The sequence below is a fragment of the Martes martes genome (genome assembly GCF_963455335.1).
Source record: "Martes martes genome assembly, chromosome: 2".
Taxonomy (NCBI): Eukaryota; Metazoa; Chordata; class Mammalia; order Carnivora; family Mustelidae; genus Martes; species Martes martes.
In genome coordinates, this window is record NC_137889.1 from 46070130 (window position 1) to 46090361 (window position 20232).

General features: G+C 51.4%; 1 protein-coding gene across 1 annotated transcript; it reads right to left on the reverse strand.

The window, feature by feature from the left end:
* Positions 1–887: 887 nt before the first annotated feature.
* Positions 888–8110, reverse strand: PHYHIP (phytanoyl-CoA 2-hydroxylase interacting protein). The gene is made up of 4 exons (XM_080797000.1): positions 7922–8110; positions 6520–6694; positions 4723–4840; positions 888–3036 (listed from the first exon to the last, which is right to left on the reverse strand). Exons 1-4 carry the CDS (start codon positions 8084–8086, stop codon positions 2502–2504), a joined length of 993 nt encoding a protein of 330 aa, XP_080653126.1. The 5' UTR covers positions 8087–8110; the 3' UTR covers positions 888–2501.
* Positions 8111–20232: the final 12122 nt, after the last annotated feature.

Sequence of the window (20232 nt, forward strand, 5' to 3'; positions counted from 1 at the left end):
ATGTCCAGGGGAGACCCTTTCCAGGGCCGTGTGTTGAGACCGGCCTGCCCATGACACACTGTTCAGGTGGCTCCTGGCATACACTAGGCGAGGCAGGGCAGTGGAATGGGAAGATTCCAGCTTCTGAATCAAATCCAGGCACCATTGCCTACCAGCTGGAAGGCATGGGCAAGCCTTTTAACTTTTTGTGCCTCAGTTTCTTCATCTGTTAAATGGGACTACTACGGCACAGGGCCATTGTAAACAGATGAACCGATGTGTGTGAAAGCACCTGGCCAAATGCCTGGCCCATAGCAGGCCCTCCGGAATCGGTCGTTTGCCCTTCAGCTTTCCCCTAGCCCAAGGAGGCTGTGCCCCAAGCTCTGAATGACACATGTTCATTTGGTCCTGAGCCAGGCAGTGTCAGCGAGGTGACTCTAATTTTTCTGGAGCTTTTCTACTCCAGCAGAGGATCATTTTAATAAGTCCATAATAATAGACGCAGAGGTGACTCAGATCTGCAAATGAGGAGCCCTGCTGGGGAGGGGAGAGTTGGGCTCTGGGGGAGGGATATTAGGCAGCATCTGGGTCTGATGCAGTGGCAGGCTGCTGCATGGGGAAGGGTTCCAAACAGGGGACCTTGGTTGTGTCTCCAGATTGCCCCAGGTTCCCCTCTCAGAGGCCTCAGTTTCCCCTTCTGCAAAGTGCAGGGGAATACCAAAAGACCTCCAAAATCCCTTCCAAGCTAAGAGATACAGCTCTGCTTTCTGAGCCCTGCCTCCTGCAGCAAGATTCGGAACACCCTCGGAGACGGTTCCAGATGTCTCGTCCTGGGGGACGTCCCTGGGTGAGTTCCTCTGTGACTGTACAACTGCCTACCCCTCCCAGAGCTCACAGAGAGTCAGGCTCAGGCCATGGCGCTTTATTGATGCACGGTCGCAAGCACAACACAGGCGGGTGTGCCCCCAGCTCAGGGCAGACACAGGGCCAGGAGAGAGCAGAGGGCCACTCCCCATAGCAACGCAGTCAGCAGAGGGGGAAAAGGCCTGGGGGCCCATGTCCTCTACTCCATGCATCTCCCAGGGCCTCCAGATCTGCTCCATGCCATGGAGACAGCTGACCACACCACTCCCTGTGGCTACACAAGAGGCGACCAGCTGTCCCACCTGCGCCCTTACTGAGATATGGCCTTGTTGGCCTTCTGGCCCCTTCTGTACTTCACTACAGAAATCTGGCTGTCACTGTGGGGGCTGCTGTCCTCTGCCTGACATCACCTCCACCATCCTCCCAAACAGATAGCTGCCTCCATCCACACCTCCACCCGCCCCCCCCCACCCCCTTTGCTTATCCCAGGGGTCCACCCTCACTGCCTTCATGACCTGTACCAAAGTAGGAGATAGGCGAAAACGCTGGGAGGCCCGGGAAGACTTCTCCAAGAACTCCCCAGGGAAGGGGCTCTCCGCCAACAGGCTCGCGGTGGGGAGCAGACAGTGCCAGTGGGCGGGGCGTGAGGTGCGGTGGCAGGGAAGCCACAGTCCAGATCACACGCAGGCACAGTGCAGTCACGGCACCGCGGCAGAGAGAGCGAGCAAAGCGCACAGTCAGGCAGGGTGCCAGGGCTCTTTGGAAACCCCGCAACTCTAGTTCCACACCGGGTCCCCTCGGGGCAGGAGGCGGCCCACTTCTGGCTGAGAAGGGGTACCTCTGGGTCTCAGGGGTCTCTGTCCCCCTCCTCGACCCCAGTGGCTGCTACTGCAGACCTCAGTGCTCTGAGCAAGGGAGAAGATACGCTGGGGTATACAGCATCTCCAGACGAAAAAGGAAAAGTCCCAACAGCCCGGAGCCCACAAAGCCAAGAGGAAAAAGAGGGCCCCTTTCTAGAGGGCAGGTGGAGAAGGGGGGTGAAGGACAGCTCTCCCCATGCAGGAAGAGGGTGCTGGGGGTCAAGGAGCAGCTGGGGGTCAGAGCGGTGCAGGAGACTATGTATAGAGGGAATGGGCCAGGCCTGGAGTCGGCAGCCCCGGGACCCGCACAGAGGGGAGGGGTATTCTGTGGTTGGCCCTGAGTGCGGTGGGCGGGGCTAAAGATGAGCGCCCCGCAGCTCTCTGCAGCGCCTTTGGGGGCGGGCAAGCAACACGTGGGCTCTGGCCCGGGGTGGCTGCTCAGCTACAGCCCCCAGGCTGTAAGTTTCCATGAGACGGAGGTTGGGAAGAAGCAAGAAACAGCAGGATTGGGGGAAACCAGGAACGGGGAAATCTCCAGAAATCTACCCTCCTTCCACCAACCTACGGAGACTAAGAAGCGTTACCAAGTCCACCGGGGGGGTGGGGTGGGGGGTGAATAGGCCATGCCTACCAAGGGGACACCCTCTGTTGCCTCTAACGCCAAGGGGTGGGAAAGGGGGAGGCCGTGGCGTGGAGGGAGCGGGGGGTAGGGGAGAGAAAGCCAGCTCCCTGAACCTATGCCACCCATTGCCAACCTGCCTGTCATCTCTCCCTAGCCCCCCAGCTCCCCAGGAGTCCCTAGCGGCCCACACTGATGTTGCAGGTCTTGCAGCTGGGGTCCTTCTTGGCGTCAGCAGTGGATAGGCTCATGAGCTGGTGCCCGCTGATCTCCCCCAGGGTGCCCAGGGACAGGTCAACGGGCTCCGTATAGATGATCTCCAGGATGAGGTCCTGGGCGTGGCGGAAGATCAGCTCCCCATCCTCCACGCTGCAGGTCAGGAACTTGTTGCAGGCAATGTCCAGGAGGGGCAGGCGGTCACGGCAGAAGCGGTCCCCCAGGGAGCCCTTGGGGGCCAGCACCAGGATGGCATAGTGGTAAGCTGTGTACATACAGTAGAAGTCCGCAAAGTAGAGGTTGGTGCTGGGGTTAAAGAGGCGCTGGGCGGGGATCTGGAAGCGCCAGCGGCCATAGGGGGAGTCCTGAGGAGGCTGGCCTGTGTTGAACTCTGTGTTGCAGCTGAAGAAGACGCCGTGGAGCATGCCACTGGTTGGGGAGCCATGGCTGCCACTGTTGTCCTTCAGGTAGGGCTGCAGCATGTTCCCGCAGTGGGTCCTACCCATCCCAGGGGAAAAAATGCCAAAGGGAAGAGAAAATGCTGCTGGTTAGCTGGGTTGAGCCTTGGCTGCTATGTGTGGTTGAGAAAGGAGCCAGCACGGCTCCCAGCTTTCCCACCAGCTGCCGCCTCCGTCCATCGCAAATAGAACATTCCAGAATGTGAGAGCGGAGAGAGCCCTGGAGATGGGCTGATGCAACCCACTCCTTCACAGAGGAGAGGTCTGAACCTACCACTCCCCAGCTTAAAACCCTTTGATGGAGCTTTCATGAAAAGCAAGGGCATCAAGATCTGGTCTTTCTGACCCCACCTCCCACCAGCCCCACACCCACAAGTAACATCCTCCAGCCACACACGAACCCCGACTTTCCTGCCTCTGTGCCTTTGCGGTTCTCTTCCCTCTGACTGGACTGCCTTTCCCACCTGTCTTCACCTGGCCCGGTAAACTCCTAATCATCCTTCCAGGCCCCGCACAGGTGTCCCCTCTTCTCCAAAATCTTCCAGGAACATCAGGCACTTCTATTCCACAAACCTTTGACTGCCTACTGTGTGCAGACACTGAATTTTACCCAACAATCACACGTACTTCTTACATTCCATCTGTCTGTACTGTCCCACTGATAGACTCTCAGATTTTCAAGAGGGGGACTCCGTCCTTTATTCATCTTTACATCCTGGCACATATGGGTGCTTTCCCTCTCTTGCCTGCTTGCTGACAGAGGAACTGGAACTGGGCCAGTGTGCTCACCATTCACCTTGCTGCCTCTCCTCTTTAGTACAAAAACCAAAGACCCCACTCGCTCCCTGCCACCCCGGGGTAGGGTGGGAGCACCCCACCCCAGCTGAATGCAATGACAAAGACAGTAAGACTAGCAGGTTGCCCTAGCTCAGCCTTAGAAGGGCATAGACTTGGAGCAGTGTCAGCAGGCCTGGGGGGTTGGGCAGCCCCAGAGAGCTTCACCCTTGTCGTGCTGGATGTCCCAGGTGACTAGTGACTTACTGTCTCCCTGAGCCTCAGGCTCCCCATCTGTAGGCTGGGTGGGTTGGACCAGATCATCAACTGGATCAAATATTTTTGGACTACAGAGCCCCTCTCTTTCCCAAAGGATATTATACAAAGGCAGTCAATAGGCAATGAAATTGAAGCTGCTTCAGTTGAACGACGGGTGTGGGGCCCACCAAGCCTCGCCCTAATTTCCCCCACAAAACCCTCATTACTACCCTAAAACACCCTGCAACACCTCCCTGGAGCCTCCAGGCTCCACAGTACACAGCTTGAAGACTAGGACCATTCGTACACAGAATCCTCTTGCCCTGTGCTCCCCTCACCACCTTCCCCTAGGACCCAGGGCCTGAACTGGAAAGACAGCTGACCCTTGGCATCAGAACCCAGTGCAAGGAACTGTCCCAAAGAAAGAACAAACCCAAGATCTTGTTCACCCAGGCCAGATACCATGGTTCCCCCATGCAGCCCCAACCCGAGAGCCCTTTCCTTCCCTGGAGCCCAGTCCTCAGCAGCCAGCTGTCCCCCCAGCAGCCAGCCTGGGGTAAGAGATCATAGGGTCTCCTTAGGAGGGGCCTGGCAGTGACAAGGTGGGCGTGATGTGAGACAGCCAGGGCCCTCCAGACAAAACAGAGGCAGGGTGGAAAGCAAGACCAGGGCCCTGCCGGGGGCCACGCTGTACCTGGCGTGTTGGAAGTACTCCTTGTGGTGGTTGCGGTAGAAGACGGAGAAGCGGAGCATGCGGCCTGCGATCTGCTCAGCCTTCTCCTGCAGCTGTGCCAGGTGCTCCTTGGCATAATCTGCAAGAGTCCCAGCTGGTAAACCCAGGGTCAGGCTGGGTATCACAGCCTCGCCCCGCCCCCACACTCACCCACTGCACACAGAGTATGTCCACCCACCCCTGTCCTCAGAGCAACCTCAGGGTACACCAAATAGTCACAGCACCCTGTGCAGGCCAAGGGGCAGGCCAGGGGGCCCAGCTGGGAACATGGACAGCTGGATGCTGCTTGTCCTCATCACCTCTGCCCTCCCATTGCCAGAGGCTCAGGCTTGCTGAATCCAAAAGGGGCAGGGGCTGCCCAGTTACACAGTCATACCAGGGGGCCCAGGAGCTGTGATCCCCAGCCATGCTCATGTGAAGAGGAGTCCTGGGGCCCAGGTAGAGCTGCTGCCAACCAAGACAGGGCCTTTGTACAGATTAGAAAAAGGTGCCCTTTCCTCCTTTGCAGATGCAGCCCTGGCCAGGGTGCTGGGTTTGGCAAGAAGAGTGGGGACTGGACCGCAGCCATCCCCAGCTCCCCAGTTTGAATTAAACCGCCACTGCGGGTGGGGCTCTGGGGTAAACCAAGAGGCTTTCCCCACAGGGAGCAAGAGCACCCGAGTGGGGCTTTACAGCGGAGCTAAGGAAAAGCACTGCTTGAAAGAGAATGGCAAGTCAAGGAGACTTAGGGCATGGGCCCTGGCAGAGGATGGAGCCAGCCGCCTCAGAAGCCTGGGGCTAGGAATATTCCCTGCCCTTTCCTTGTGATAGAGAGAGATCTGGAGCAGTTCTCACTATGGACACCAAAAGAGTGGACTATTTGTGGGGCAGATCCCGGGTCATCCACGACCAGGTAGGGACACATAAGCCTGGTGCTTATTCGTGCTGGAATTTGCCAACGAAATTCTGCTAAGAGGGTTTGCAGGACCCCTGAATAGGGGTCATGTTCCCCGGCTAAGTGGAGACTCGAGACAAGCAAATGGGATTAGTATTATTATTCCTACTCACTGACTGTGCATCGGCCAATGACGGATAAACAAGGTGCGGTCTACATATACAACGGGCTATTATTCTGTCTTAAAAAGGAAGGACATTCTGACACATGCTCAACATGGATAAACCAAACTTGAGGACATGATGCTGAGTAAAATGACAGAGCCAACGCTCCAGTCCCAGAAGGACAAATGCTGCATGATTCCCCTCACAGGAGATACCAAGAATAGTCATAGCTACAGAAGACACAGAGTGAAATGGTGGTTGCCAGGGGCTGAAGTGAGGAGGGAAGGGGGCTGTCATGTAGAGGGTATAGAGTTTCAGTTTGGAAGATGAAAATGTTCTGGAGATTGGTCGTGGAACCACTGTGAACGGACTTAATGTTACCGACCCGCACACTTAACTGGTTGAAATGGGAAACTCTGTGTTATGTATATTTTACCGTAATTCAAAACAGAATGTTTGCCCAGACCCAGAAAAGAAGGACATCCCCGTATGGAAGTGGTTTTGCCAACAGGACTAGGAGCCCTGACGTCTGCCTCCTGTGTCAGACCTCCGGCTTGTCGGGGGCAGGCGTGGGTCTTGTCCATGGGGGCCACCCTGTCGGCCAAAGCCTGGTGCCCACCCTCAGGAGGTGTTCATAAGCGGCTGCAGGGCTAAGACACAGCCCCCTCCTGACCCTAACTAAGCCTGATGTGTCAAAGCAGCGGGAGAGCAGGGCCTCACCCCCGGTGCAGAACTCGACCGTCTCGCTCCAGCCAGATACCAGGTACTCCCCGTCACTCTGCTTCACTGCCGTCTGCACAGCCACGCTGTACTCCGTGCGGGGGCTCAGAAACCAGTGGCCTCTCACGGTCATGGGCAGTGGCACGGCCTTGGCCACAAGCTTTGTGGGGACATCCTGAGAAATGGGATGCAAAGAGCCTAGAGTCAAAGAGGGGGTCACTCCCAGCCTTGGCATTTCGCCAGGCCTCATGCTCCCCAGCCAGCCCCTAGGCTGCCTGAGGAGGGCCAAAATCTCCATGATTCAATGGCTCGGTGCCCTGGCCACCATTTTCCTGCGGAAGCAAGCAGTGGCCATTGGAAAGGCCATACAGATAACCCCCAGCCTCCACCCCTCCGTAATGCCCCCTGATGCCCGTTCTCTTGGGAACTAAGGAGAAAGGCCACAGGGGTGGAGGCCGAAAAGTTGAGGACGTTGAGACCTCCGTTTTCGAGGGAGACTTCGAGAGCTCTGCACACTGCAGTGCCGTCTCCACGGCAACAGCAAATGCTGAGAGCCAGGGAGGAAGGGAAAATATGCCTTATTCTTTGTGGGGGGGAGGGTTAAGGGGGTGGTGTTGAACATTCACGTCACCGTGGCAACTGGCCTGCCAAAAGACACCCAGATCGGGAGAGCCAGTTCCAAAGAGAGAGAGGGTGAGTAACCCACATGATGCAGTCGTCGTGGGAACCAGCTCCTTCCCACCTCACTCTTCCCCCTTCCTCTCTGCCAGCGTGAGAAGATGGGAGCCTTCCTCCCACCCACCCCCACACCGGCTTTAACCCAGGGAAAGGACACCCCAGCCAGCGGAGGACTCCGCCATGTTGCTCTCCTCAACGCAACCACCAGTAGGCCAGAGGGCCGGGGGCCGAGAAGGATCACGGCAGTCTAAGAGGGGTCAGTGAGGACCAAGCAAAGAGCCCCAGTCCTCCCATGGCCCGTGTCGCCCACACAGTCAGCAACAAAACTGCTTCCTGAGTCAGGGGCTTTGTCATTCCCTGAGACGCCAGCCCCAGGTGTGGTGTCTGTGGCCTCCCTCAGGTTTTCCCACCCCGTCTGAAGGCCCAGTCGTGAGGCCTATAATGGTGTTCACGGTAGCTGGGCCCCAAGCCAGACACCAGGCAAACATTACCTCACAGAAGCCTCTCACAGGCCCGTGGGGGCTGGCATTATTATTCCCTTTTTACCAGTGAAGGGACTTGGGCTTAATGAGACTAAATAACTTTCCTAAGTTTCCACACTGAGAAGAGCCTGGGTTTGAACCAGGCCTGTCTGACTCCCGACGATCACCACACAGCGCTCCATTACCCTGCCTCCTTCAAGGAGGGGTATGAGTGAGAGGCCCTCTGGGCACCCTCTACTCACCCGGTGCTTGAACTTGTTGGAGTTCTTGTTCTCCTTCTTGTTAAGGTCAATGAAGTAATGGGTGACCCTCTCCAGGTCACTGTTCTCCATGGACCAGGAGATGCGGAAGGAGTCACAGGTGATGTTGTTGACCTCGATGCTGTGGGGCGTGGACAGCAGCTCCATGCTCCCCTCTGGCTTGGCTCCTGTGGGGACTGAGGGGAGAGGAAGAATTAGCCCCTTCCTCCCCACCAGAGTTTTCTGGAATGTCTCATTCCCAACCTTGGAACCTTGGGAATCCATTGACTGCACCCGCCTCATCACATCAGATGGGAAGAGTGCATGGAAAGATAGAGGGGTAGGACCAAGGACCAAGGGGTAGGACCAAGATAAAAGGGTGTCCCCCCTGGGGGGCTCTTGGCTCTTCTCAGAGGGGTCTGTGGAGCAGACGGCACCTGACAGGTGGCCGAGGCAGTGGGAATGCTGCAAACGCCGACAGGACAGATTCGCAGCAGATGGAGCCGAGGGGGGGGCCCTCAGCCAGCAGGCGTGAAAAGAGAAGGGGGTGGGGGTGGAGAGAACTGTATGAGGCGGTGTAGGAGAGACAGGAAGCACCCACTGAGGAGACCAGCGTGAGGGTTGAGGTGGGCAGAGGGCCCCAGTAGCCAAGAGGCCAAGGGTGCCAGGCCGCTCGGGCTCAGACCTCCCTCCTCCCTCAGGGTGACTCAGGGAGGGTTGCCAAAATGCAAGGCTGTGAGTCCAAGAGCCACGGAGATGCACATGGATAAACCAGTGGCAGGAGGGGCCAGCACCGGCCATAGCTCTTCCGCCCCCAACTTTTCAACTGCCACTCTTTCCTCTCAGCTGATCCTCTGTTGCTTGACTCATTTGAATAATTTGTTTTACCTTTGCCATCCACAACAGGCCCATCTGTGGTGATAATTGCCCAAGCATCATCTCAAGCAAGCCTCACCATTGGTAGGTACTATTATTATCCCCATTTTATGGATGGGTTCACTGAGGTTGGGGGATACTGAGATGGCAGAGGTCATGCAGCTGGGAAGTGATTTGAACTCACATCAGACTCCAGAGCCCAAACTCTTAGTCATTGAGCAAAGGTTGTGTCCCTTTGTGTGTGTGTGTGTGTGTGTGTGTGTGTGTGTGCGAGATATGTGTGTGATGTGCATGGCATGTGTATATGCGTCGGTGCACATGGTTTTACTGTTATTTTTCTTCTTCTGTCTTTCCCTTTTGAGTAACTACATTTTCTCTCATCTTCCTCTTCTCTCACCCCTTTGCTTCCACCCGGGCTGCTGTTTCAGGGATTAGAGGACCACACCACTGGCGCTCACCTGTGCTTTAGCTAGCAAGAGCTAACGCTGGCCTTGACTGTGGCCTGGCTCATGAGCTCTGGGGAACAGGGTGGGAAGGGAGAGGGAGAAGGAGAGGGGCAGGGAGAGGGACGGGACTGTCTCTGGGACAAGAACATGAACGTGGGTTGGACTTGCTTCCGGCCATTTGCTTAGTGCCCAGCGGAGCTCATGCCTTCCCGGTTCCTTCTGAAGCCCCATCCCAGCACACCTCAGGTTTCTGGAATGTTGTTTCCTTTTCTCCCCCTTCTGTTTCTTCTCCTCTTTTTCCCCAGGTGCTAAGGGTGAGGGTACCTCGTGCCTTCAAAAGCAGGTACTTCTATTTATAGCTTCCAGAAGATCCAACCCACACTTGCCTGTCAGTTAAAGCCTGTTGTGGAGCCTGGTGGGCTAAATTCATCCGTGGGCGCCTGAGTGGCAGGCACAGAGGGAAGGATATGGGTGATGGCTTCTACTTGTTCCAGGATGCCCCCTGAGCCCGCGTTTCATCTTGGGTTCCTACCCTAATCCTACCTGTCATGAAGTTCAGCCACACGTTGGTGGCTTGTGCGCAGGGAGTCCTGTGATAAACAAGCATGGGGGTGCTACCAGGTCCATCCCAAAATAAAGCAGGATAGGATTGTGAAACAACTGTATAATAAACCAGTTTATAATTCATGGGGACAGATGTGGAGACTTGGGGATTTGGTATGCTCTGGTTTCCCAGTGAGGAGCTTCCCAGGGAGACACACGTATGCACACAGACACACACACAGATACACACACACACACACCCCAACACAGACACACTCCTACCCCACAGAGGGCCTGAGTGACCACCTCCCACCCACAGCAGATTCAGTCTCTGCCTACCTCACAGGTGGGCACCTATTCCTGCCTCAGTACTCCTCTCCTCAGACTCTCCCCCAGAGAGAGGGGCAGCAATTGGGGGGGGGTGCAGACTCCAGGAGCTGGCTCATCGTTTCCTTTCTACAGTTCTAGAAGCGCTGAGATTACTCCCCCTGTGCTAGCCTGGAAGAGTGGTCGTGAGTGACACTTGGGAGAACAGCAAAGCCAGGGTGGACCAAGGGTGGGTGTGAGCCCCAGTTCTCCAAGTCCAGGTGCCTGGGGAACGTCAGGGTGTGAGGGACAGGTTGAGACAGCCCCTGAGAAACACCCACACTGCCAAGACAAGCACTTACACACCCACGCACAGGCAGGCCCATGAGTGCACACACATACATGCACGCACACACATGCGCCGAATGTGCCCACCCACACCTGCCACACAAGGGCTGCCCACACCTCCTCAAACAGCCTCGCTCCCACGCACTCACCTATGCACTCAGGTGCCTCCGCCACCTTCCACAGTCTAAGAATGTCCCATAGTTTTCCCTCTACGAGCTGTCACACCTCCACCCAGACCCACACATGTTGAAGTCCACAGGCTCACACACGCACATATGCATGCACACTTAGTCGCAAGCCATATTTGGGAAAAAAAAAAAGAAAGCCACGGGCGCCAACAGGCACCTGTGCTTCCTCCACACAAGGCACACAACTCACACGCCGGCTTGCACACACACATGCACACTCACACACATGTCCACCCCTGCCCAGATCCCGGTAGCCTCTCTCAAATCTTCTCCAGGCTCAGAGAGCCAGACTTTGAAAATCTGGTTTGTCCCTAGCCACACTCTGCCAGCCCCGATCCTCCACATGCCAACAGGTTTGCACAGTTACGTGGGTCTGCACACAGACAGTGGCTTCTGCCCACACTCTCCACCTACCTACCCCTTTCTGCTCCGGAGTTGCCCCTCCCCACATAGAAACCCTTTAGTTACATGCAATCCCTCCCTCACCATGTCCTCCCACACACATGACAAGGATATGTCCACTCCATAAATACACCGCCTCACACTGCCCCCACCCCCGGAACCCAGAGGCTACTCAGAGAAGTGAGCCCCCACACACGTAGCTCACGTGTACAAGAAACATATGTCCCTAAACAGGCCCCCCAGCGGCGGAAGCCCATACGAGAGCAGAAGTGCGTGCATACAGAACTATCTACGCAAGCAAACCTCCGGTCTCCTCACAAGCATGCCTACGTGCCGTACACACCGACAGCCCTTGCCCATGCCCTTCCAGAAAAGCCCCCCACCGGCCAGGGGGACATTGACCCCCACCCCGCTGTCCCCGTTGGCATAGCTGACTGCAGCAGAATGGTCACGGGGTGACTGACTATGGTGCCCCGGGGGGACTGGATCCAGCTGTTAATCCCTTTGCCAAGGCCCTGGGGGACAGGGGACAAGGTCGTTGGCCCTGGTGATCTAGGTGGGCATCGTGGACGGTGGCAGGCCCCTGGTGCCCCCAGCTCCTAGCCCCTTGCCACCTGAGTCGCTCTCAGAATTGACAGGGGGATGCTCTGGGGAGGACGCGCACTCACCTGGCTCCACCGGGCTCTGCGGAGGAAGACCTGGAAGGGAGGGAAGGGAGAGACCTCTGTGTGGACGTGCTCTCCCCAGGGAGAGGGGCAGCGGCGACGCCTGGGTCACAGGCAGCGGCGCTCGCTCGCTCCTCTCGCTCCTCTCGCTCCTCTCGAGGCTGCCAAAGAGGCTTCTTCCATGCCCCGCAGGCAGCTCCTGCCTGGCTCCGCAGCGCACGCACGGCTGCTGCCCCCAGAGAGGCGATGTTCCCAGCCGAGTGCAAGGAGAGGCAAGAGCGAAATCAAAGCAGCGTGGAGGAGAGCGAGAGGGAGAGAGAGAGAGGCAGAGAAGGCGAGAAAGAACGAGAGAGCCAGACCGAATCTGGCTCCACCAATGGGATCAGTGGCTGCCCAGCGTCAGGTGACAATAAGCAAGCTTGGTCCCCGCTCCCTGGGCTGGTGGGAGGGGAAAGGGCAGAGGGTCTCCCAGGAAGCTCCGCTGATGTCCTCAGACACAACGGCGGTGGCTGCCACTTTTCCCCTGTTCTTGCAGGACAAGCTGCCCTCAGAAGTCTCTCCAACACACCTCGACTTGGAAATCTCTCACTTGAATGCAGCCCCCAAACTTTAGGATGCTGGGAGAGGGGTGGGGCTGAGCCCAGAGGCTTTGGAGTCCCCAGACAAGGATTCTGAGTGGGGGAAGGGAAGGGGAGCTGTGACGGGAAAGGGTCCAGATGGGGTATGGGGGTTCGGTCTTCAGTCTGGATTCTCTCCTCGGGGACTCTGGCTGATCCATGGCTCCATTTTCTTACCAAAGCTATCACAGGATGTTAGACCCACTGACAATCCTCGATCATCTAGGGAGAGTCCTCTGGCTGCTCAGGTGTCCCCAGGGAAAGGAATGAGAAAGAGAGAGAGAGAGAGGTTGTGGGGCAGAGAATGGTGTGCAGAGGCAAGAAAGTGGGGGTGGGAAGAACGGGGTGGGAAGAACACACAGAGAGCTTGGAGTGTTCTCATCCCAACCAACCATCTGGGCTTGGGAGAATACTATCAGCTTTCTTATTGACAGGAGGCTTTTCTCCCACCACATGAAAACCCCAGGGACGCCGCTGTGAAGAGCACTCAAGGAAATTTGAATCAAACAACCAACAGTGACAAAGAGTATGCACAGTGTGGAAAAGCACGGACTTTACAGTCAGATATGGTTAAAATTCCTGTTCTATCATTTTCTAGCTGGGTGATCTTGGACAAGTTCCTCAACCTCTCAGAGCTTCAACTTCTTCATCTGCCGAGTGAGATAATAAATACTAAATGAGAAATTATGTAAATCACTCAGCTGTGGGGCTGGTACACAAGAAGGACCCAGTGACCCATCAGAACTGTTGTCATTGCCATCATTATTACTCGTGTCTGCCTGCAAGGAGCCCGTGGTCTTTTGGGGTGGGGGGGAGGTGGACATAGAGAATAAGAAATACACAACTAAATTGCAGGGTACAGATAGGGATTCAGAGAAGGAGGAGTCAAAACCAGCTTGAGTCCAGGCAGAGCACAGCCAAGAGGGGACTGTGGAAGCAGGAGCGTGGTGGGGGGTGGGGAGGGCTTGGTGCAGGAGCCAGGGACAGACCTCTCAGCTCCTGCCTGAGGGCTCAGTGTGCCATAGAAGACATGAACTGAGTGCAAGGGACACTCACCGAGAGGGACTTGGGGGCTGCAGACATCAGCAGGCAGCAAAGGTTAGAGGAGGTGACAGTGGACAGAATGTGAAAATTTTACAGAGAGCAAGGACAAGCAGACGCCAAACCTTCCCTGGGTGGGTGTGGAGAACCCAAGCAAGTCTGGTCAGATCCTGAACCACAGAATGCAGTGTGGTGCGGTACACTGAGACAGGATTAAGCACTGCCTCAGCCAAACATACCTAGGTCCCGCCCCTCACACACCTACATTGAAATGTCGCAATTCTGAAGGGGTGCAGAACGTAATCTCCTGTGTTATGGCCAGTGCCAGACATCTGGACCCAAACCTCGCCCCACAACTACCTTGAGGGGTGGTGTGAGGAAAAGTCAGGTTCTCTGACTTGGTTTCCCTGCTTAAGAGGAAGACGTGTCCTAGCACACCTCTGCCTCCCACCTTCCCGGGATGGCACGCGGAGGGCGCATGAGATCATGTGTCCCAAGGATGAACAGTAGCCATCTGTATGCGCTTCTGTGGAGCTGTGTAATAGCCTCGGGGGAAGCCACAGACCCCTTCAGGGCTTTTGCTGCTTCCTGTCTCTAAGGACTTCTCCTCAGATCACATGAGAGAACACATGGTAAGGAGAAAGCTTCACAACCCAAATAGAACTAACTCTGTATGAAACCAGACAACCGCCAAGATGCCCTTCTGCTGCATTTTTATTTTTAATAGCTTTTTATTACACAAGGAATCCATGATCACTATAAAAAGATGAGAAATTTTGATTCTAAAATTGAAGGGAGAATTAAAATCATTCATTTCCCCCACCGTTCAGATACATATTTTAATAACAAAAATAGCGTAAATATTGTTTTGTAACCTGCCTTTTTCACTTACCGATACCTTTTCTGTTCATGACACAGTCTTTCCACAGTATTGTTTTAAATTGCTGAGTATGTTCTGTTGTCAGATCACACACCAATCCCCTACTCTACTATGATTATTTTACCTTTTCTCCATTCTAAACAACACTGCAAGGGACATTTTTACAGCAAAAACTCTCCGCACACCTTAATTATATCTCCAATAAAATATTCAAGGGTATAGACCTTATTTGGATACTGACTTAAACCATTAAAAAAAGAAAACCCTGGGTGCCTGGGTGTCTCAGTGGGTTAAGCCTCTGCCTTTGGCTCAGGTCGTGATCTCAGAGTCCTGAGATCAAGTCCCGCCTCAGGCTCTCTGCTCAACAGGGAGCCTGCTTCCCCCCTCCTTCTCTCTCTGCCTGCCTTTCTGCCTGCTTGTGATCTCTGTCTGTCAAATAAATAAATAAAATCTTAAAAAAAAAAAAGAAAGAAAGAAAACCCTGTGTGACAATTGGGCAATTTGAATACCAAGGGGGTATTTGATAGTATTTAAGAAAGATACTGTGATAAAGATACTTCATGTTTACTTTTAAAAAGAATATCCTGGGCACCTGGGTGGCTCAGTTGGTTGGGCGACTGCCTTCAGCTCCGGTCATGATCCTGGAGTCCCAGGCTCAAGTCCCTCATCGGGGCTCCCTGCTTGGCAGGGAGTCTGCATCTCCTTCTGACCCTCCCTGCTCTCATGCTTTCTCTCTCTCTCTCTCTCTCAAATAAATAAAAATTTTTAAAAATATATAAAATAAAAAATAAAAAGAATATCCTTCAGAGATGCATACTATAATATTTATGAGTGAGTGACATGGTATCCATGACTATTTAAAAATAATCTGGAAAAAATAAAAATAATCTGGAGGGGCATGAAATGGACAGATGAAACAAGATTGGCATGGGTAGATAATTCTTGAAGCTGGGTACTTGGAGATCCAATAAGCTACCCTCTGCACTTTTGTGCATGCTTGGAAGTTTCCATAGTTAATATTATATCCAGGGTATGATCACAATAATAACAGAAACTATTTTATTATTATTGTTAATTTTATTATTTTATTCTTAAGCACCAAGACCCTAGGCATGGGATTCTCACCGCAGCCCTGAGAGGTGGACCTTTCAACCTTATCTTAATAGGGATGGTGGTGGGAAATGAGACTCAGCCCATAAGACATAAAACTTGATTCAAATTCAAGTCTGAGTACAAGGGCTGGATTCTTCATGATTGAAGGACATAGAGCAAATATAGAGTGTGAGGCAATAGAGAGAAGCTGTAAGCAAAAAAGACCTACAGTCTTAATATTGTTTGTAAATTTTATAGACTCAAGATGTTTACGTGTATTTCCCCATGGTTGAGCTAAGTGTAAGGATCTCAAGAGCCAATGAATGCAGACACATCCAGACAGCTCATAAAAACCACTTTGTTCATTTACAATGTGTTGGCAGTGACAGGAAAGGGCAATGACTGTGTGTAAGAACCATATGGATTTCTCGGTGCTTATTTGCTTTATCATTTTGAAATTATATTAGACCTCTTACAACTCTCACTCCATTTAACTTTTTAAGTGTTTTTAGCTGTTTTTTACTTAAATATTTAACAATTTTAAGATGGGAAAAATGCTGAATTATATTTAAGCGCCCTGAAAAACTATAGAAGAGACACTAATGAAATGTTGGAAGGGCAAAGAGAAACTTCAAGGGACAAAGCCCAAGAACAATGAAGAAAGAATCACAAGCTTTGTGAGAAGCGAAAGGACTGATAGGATGAATCCACAAGACTGGCATAGTCACTGAGCTGTACCTGAAGGGGAAGAGCACAACGTAGAAGGTATGGAATACCACTGGGCACTTCGTAGGAAGATCTCAAGGACAAGACTTCGATGCCGCGGATCCAGAAACTGCCGTCATGCCTCAAAGCCTTCCCTCCACTGGCTCAGCATTTACTTCACTTAGTGCATGTAAGCCACTGGCACACAGAGAACCTACAGAGAAGACATACAGACGTGCAATGCAAGGATGGCTTTTACCTCAGCGGTGCTAAATTTCAATCACTTGTATAATCCACCTGGAAACAATCCACCCTTTTTATTTCTCTAATTCACATCCGGATTCGCTACTTGGTCTCAACGCAGCCTGGAATTCATTCGTTCACTCAACAAAAATTTATTGGGTGATGACTCTGTGTCAGGTATTGTTTCAGGCAGTGAGGATACTGCAGGGGAGGAGGAAAAGAAGTCCCTACTCCTACGGGGCTTACTTTCTGGTGGGGAGAAGATGGAGAGGCAAATAAACTCTGGAATCTACTAGGTGACAGCGCTGTAGAGAAAAAGAAGTCAGTAAATAGGGATAGGGAATGTCATGGGGGAGGTTACAATTTTTAATACCATCAGAGAAGGCCTTCTTGAAAAACGTGACTTTGCGATTAAAAAAAAAAAAAAAAAACCCTGGTTGAGGAGGGGAGGAGAGCCATGCAGAATTCCATGGGGGGCGGGGTGCTCCTGGGTGGCTCAGTGGGTTAAAACCTCTGCCTTTGGCTCAGGTCATGATCCCAGGGTCCTGGGATGCGGCCACATTGGGCTCTCTGCTCTGCGGGGAGCTTGCTTCCCCCCGCCCCCTCTGCCTGCCTCTCTGCCTACTTGTGATTTCTGTGTGTCAGATAAATAAATAAAATCTTAAAACAACAACAAAAAAAGAATTCCATGGCGGGAAGGGCATTCCAGGTAGCTGTGCAGAGGCTCTGAAGACGGAGCATCCCAGATTGATCCGGATACCGCAAGGAACCAGTGCTCCTGGAGCAGAGTGAGTGACGGGCGTGTGGTAGGTGTTAAGGACAGAGAGACGGTGGGTAGGTAGGTAGGTAGAGAGATTATGTAGGGCTGTGTAGACCAGTCTAAACTCTCTGGTCTTTACTCTGAAATGGGAAGCCTCTGGGAAGTCAAGAGCAGAGACATGACCTGATGTGAAATATGTTAGTTATGCTATGTTGCAACTAAACTAATGGGACCCAGGTGGAAGCAGGGAGGCCAGTTAGGAGGCTATTAAAATAATCACAGCCAAAAAAAAAAAAAAAAAATTATGGTGGCCAGACCCAGGGTGGCATGTCAGTGAATGTGGTGAGAAGTGGTAAGATTCTGGATATATCTGGAAAAGCTGATGCACTGGAGGCATCACATGAGAGAAAGACAGGAGTGAAGAATAACTGTAAAATTTTGACTTGAGGGGTGCCTGGGTGGCTCAGTCGTTAAGCGTCCGCCTTCGGCTCAGGTCATGATCCCAGGGTCCTGGGGTCAAGCCCCGCATCGGGTTCCGTGCTCGCCAGGAAGCCTGCTTCTCCCTCTTCCACTCCCCCTGCTCGTGATCCCCCTCTTGCTGTCAAATAAATAAATAAATAAAATCTTAATTTTTTTTTTTTTTTTAAACTTGAGCAGCCTGAGGGATGCCATGTACTGAGATGGGGAACATTTCAAAGTAGTTTGAGGAGGGAGATCAAAAGTTTGGATGTGGATGTAAGTTTGAGATGCCTTGTAGACATCCAAGTGGAAGTAGGGGATAGGCGGAAATACACATCTGATGTTCAGAGAGGTCCATATTGAGATAGGCACCAAGGATTGTCAGCATTCAGCACAGTGTTTGAAGCCGAGAAACTGAACAGGGCCAAAGGAGTAAGTATAGAGAAAAAAGGGAAGAGTTCTGAGGACTGAATCCAAGGACTCTCCAATGTTTCAAGGTCAAGGAGACGAGGAGGAACCAGCAAATAATGGCCTGCAAAATGATGCAAACAAATCAGGAGAAATTACTCAGAGAGAACATGTAATGGCTTGAGCTTGGATAGCATTTTCATACCACACATTCCTTTTCTTCTACTGATACATATTCAAAACAGTTCCTTATTCATTTATTATTCCCAATGCCCAACAAGAGTTCACAGAAACAGTCTTTTTACAGACTCTGTTTACATCTTCTGAATTCTGCATTTAGAACCAACAACAGCAACAACAAACTGTATTTGCTCTTGTGTTTATTAATTTCATTAATCAATGAGACAACAATGAGATGATCACCTTTACTATGAAATATGTAGAAATAAAATGTTATTAATGACAATTAAGATCTGCTAGAATCACAGATGTGATGATATGGGGTTCAGCTAGTAAGGATTTACTAGTTTCTTTTAAGGCTAGATGAAAGAATATAGCCTTTGGAAGAAAACAGAGAGGGAGGTGTTAGAGCAAGTAAAGAAAGAAAAGAGAAGAGTGTGGGGCATCTAGGTGGCTCAGTCGGGTAAGCCTCTGACTCTTGATTTCAGGTCAGGTCATGATCTCAGGGTCATGAGATTGAGCCCTGTGCCAAGTCTGCAGCTCTGCCCTTAGCAAGGAGTCTGCTGAACGTTCTCTCTCTCCCTCCCCCACCTCACCTCCTCACCCCAACGTGGATGCACATTGTCTCTCTCTCTCTAGAAAAAGAAGAAGAAGTAGAAGTAGAGGAAGAAGATGAAAGAAAGGAGAATGGTGCCAAAGGTATATTAGCCTAATTAGAGGGAACAAAGGAGAATGTTCTTAACGGGAAACTATAGTAATTGTTGTTAAGAAGCAAGCGCCAAAATGTTAAAGATACAAGTCTTGATTTAAGTCTTCTCTCCTCTTGTCCTGTTGGGGTGAAAACTTTTGCAGAAATCCAATCAGCATTGCAGGAAGGAAACTGGTTTCCTGGTTAACAGGAAACCGGTTAAAGACATTATGGTGCAAGATAACAATGTGGAGTACTATTTAGCCATTAAAAATGATAATTTAAAAGAATATTCAGTAACTCAAAAATATTTATAGTATATTGTTAGGAAAAACAAAAGCAGATTATTGAACCTTGTGTAAAACATCTCAATTTTTAAAAAGCCACATGCCTGGGAAAACAACTTCAAGCATGTAATGGATGACTTTCATTTGATTCTGGGTGTTTGTTAAAATTTTCCAAATTTTCTACAATGAATAGGTATCTTTGTAAAAAACAAAACCATTTCATGTATGTTCATGGGGCTTTATTCATAATAGAGCCCAAAACTGGAAACAACCCAGATGTCCTTCAAAGAACAAATGGTTAAACAAACCATGGATACTTAGTAATAAAAAGGAATGAACTAGTGATACATTCAACAATTTGGATAATCTCAAGGGAATTATGCTGAGTGAAAAAAGCCATCCCAAGAAGTCACATATTGTATGATTCCATTTTTGAATGAGTTCCACTTCTGAAATAACAAAAGTATGAAAGTGAAGAACAGATTAGTGGTTGCCAGGGGTGGGCGGAAAGAGGGAGGTGTGGCTATAAAAAGAAAACTAAAGGAGATCTTTGCATTGATGGAAATGTTTTATATTTCTAATGTATCAATGTCAATATTCTGGTTGTGATATTGTACTATAGTTTTAGGATATGTTTCTACTGGAAAAAAATTGAGATCTCTGTATTATTTGTTAAAACCACATGTGCATATGGGGCACCTGGGTGACAGTCTGTTAAGCATCTGACTCCTGGTTTCCGCTCAGGTCATGATCTCAGGATCATGAGATAAAGCCCAGCGTGGGGGTCAGTGCGCTCAGCTCAGCGTGGAGTCTGCTTGAGATTTTTCTCTCCCTCTATCTCCCTGCTCATTCTCGCTCTCCCTCTTTTTCTCGCTCTAAAATTAAAAAAAAAAAAAAAAAGCCTTGCATGTGATCTATTTTCTCAAAAATTTTACTTAAAAAATAAAGTACATCTTCTCTTGGCCAGTTATCACAAGTGTGAAAAGTTGTCCTAGAGATATAATCCAAAAGAAGAAAAAACCTTAAATGCACCAGATGTTCACTACAGCGTTATTTACAGCAGCAGTAGGGGGAAACAATCTAAGTGTACAAATAGGAAAATAGGCAAATCATGACAAAGACCCAAGAATTACTCATTTGATGCAGCAACAGAGAAATGTTATTTTAAAAGGGAGGATTC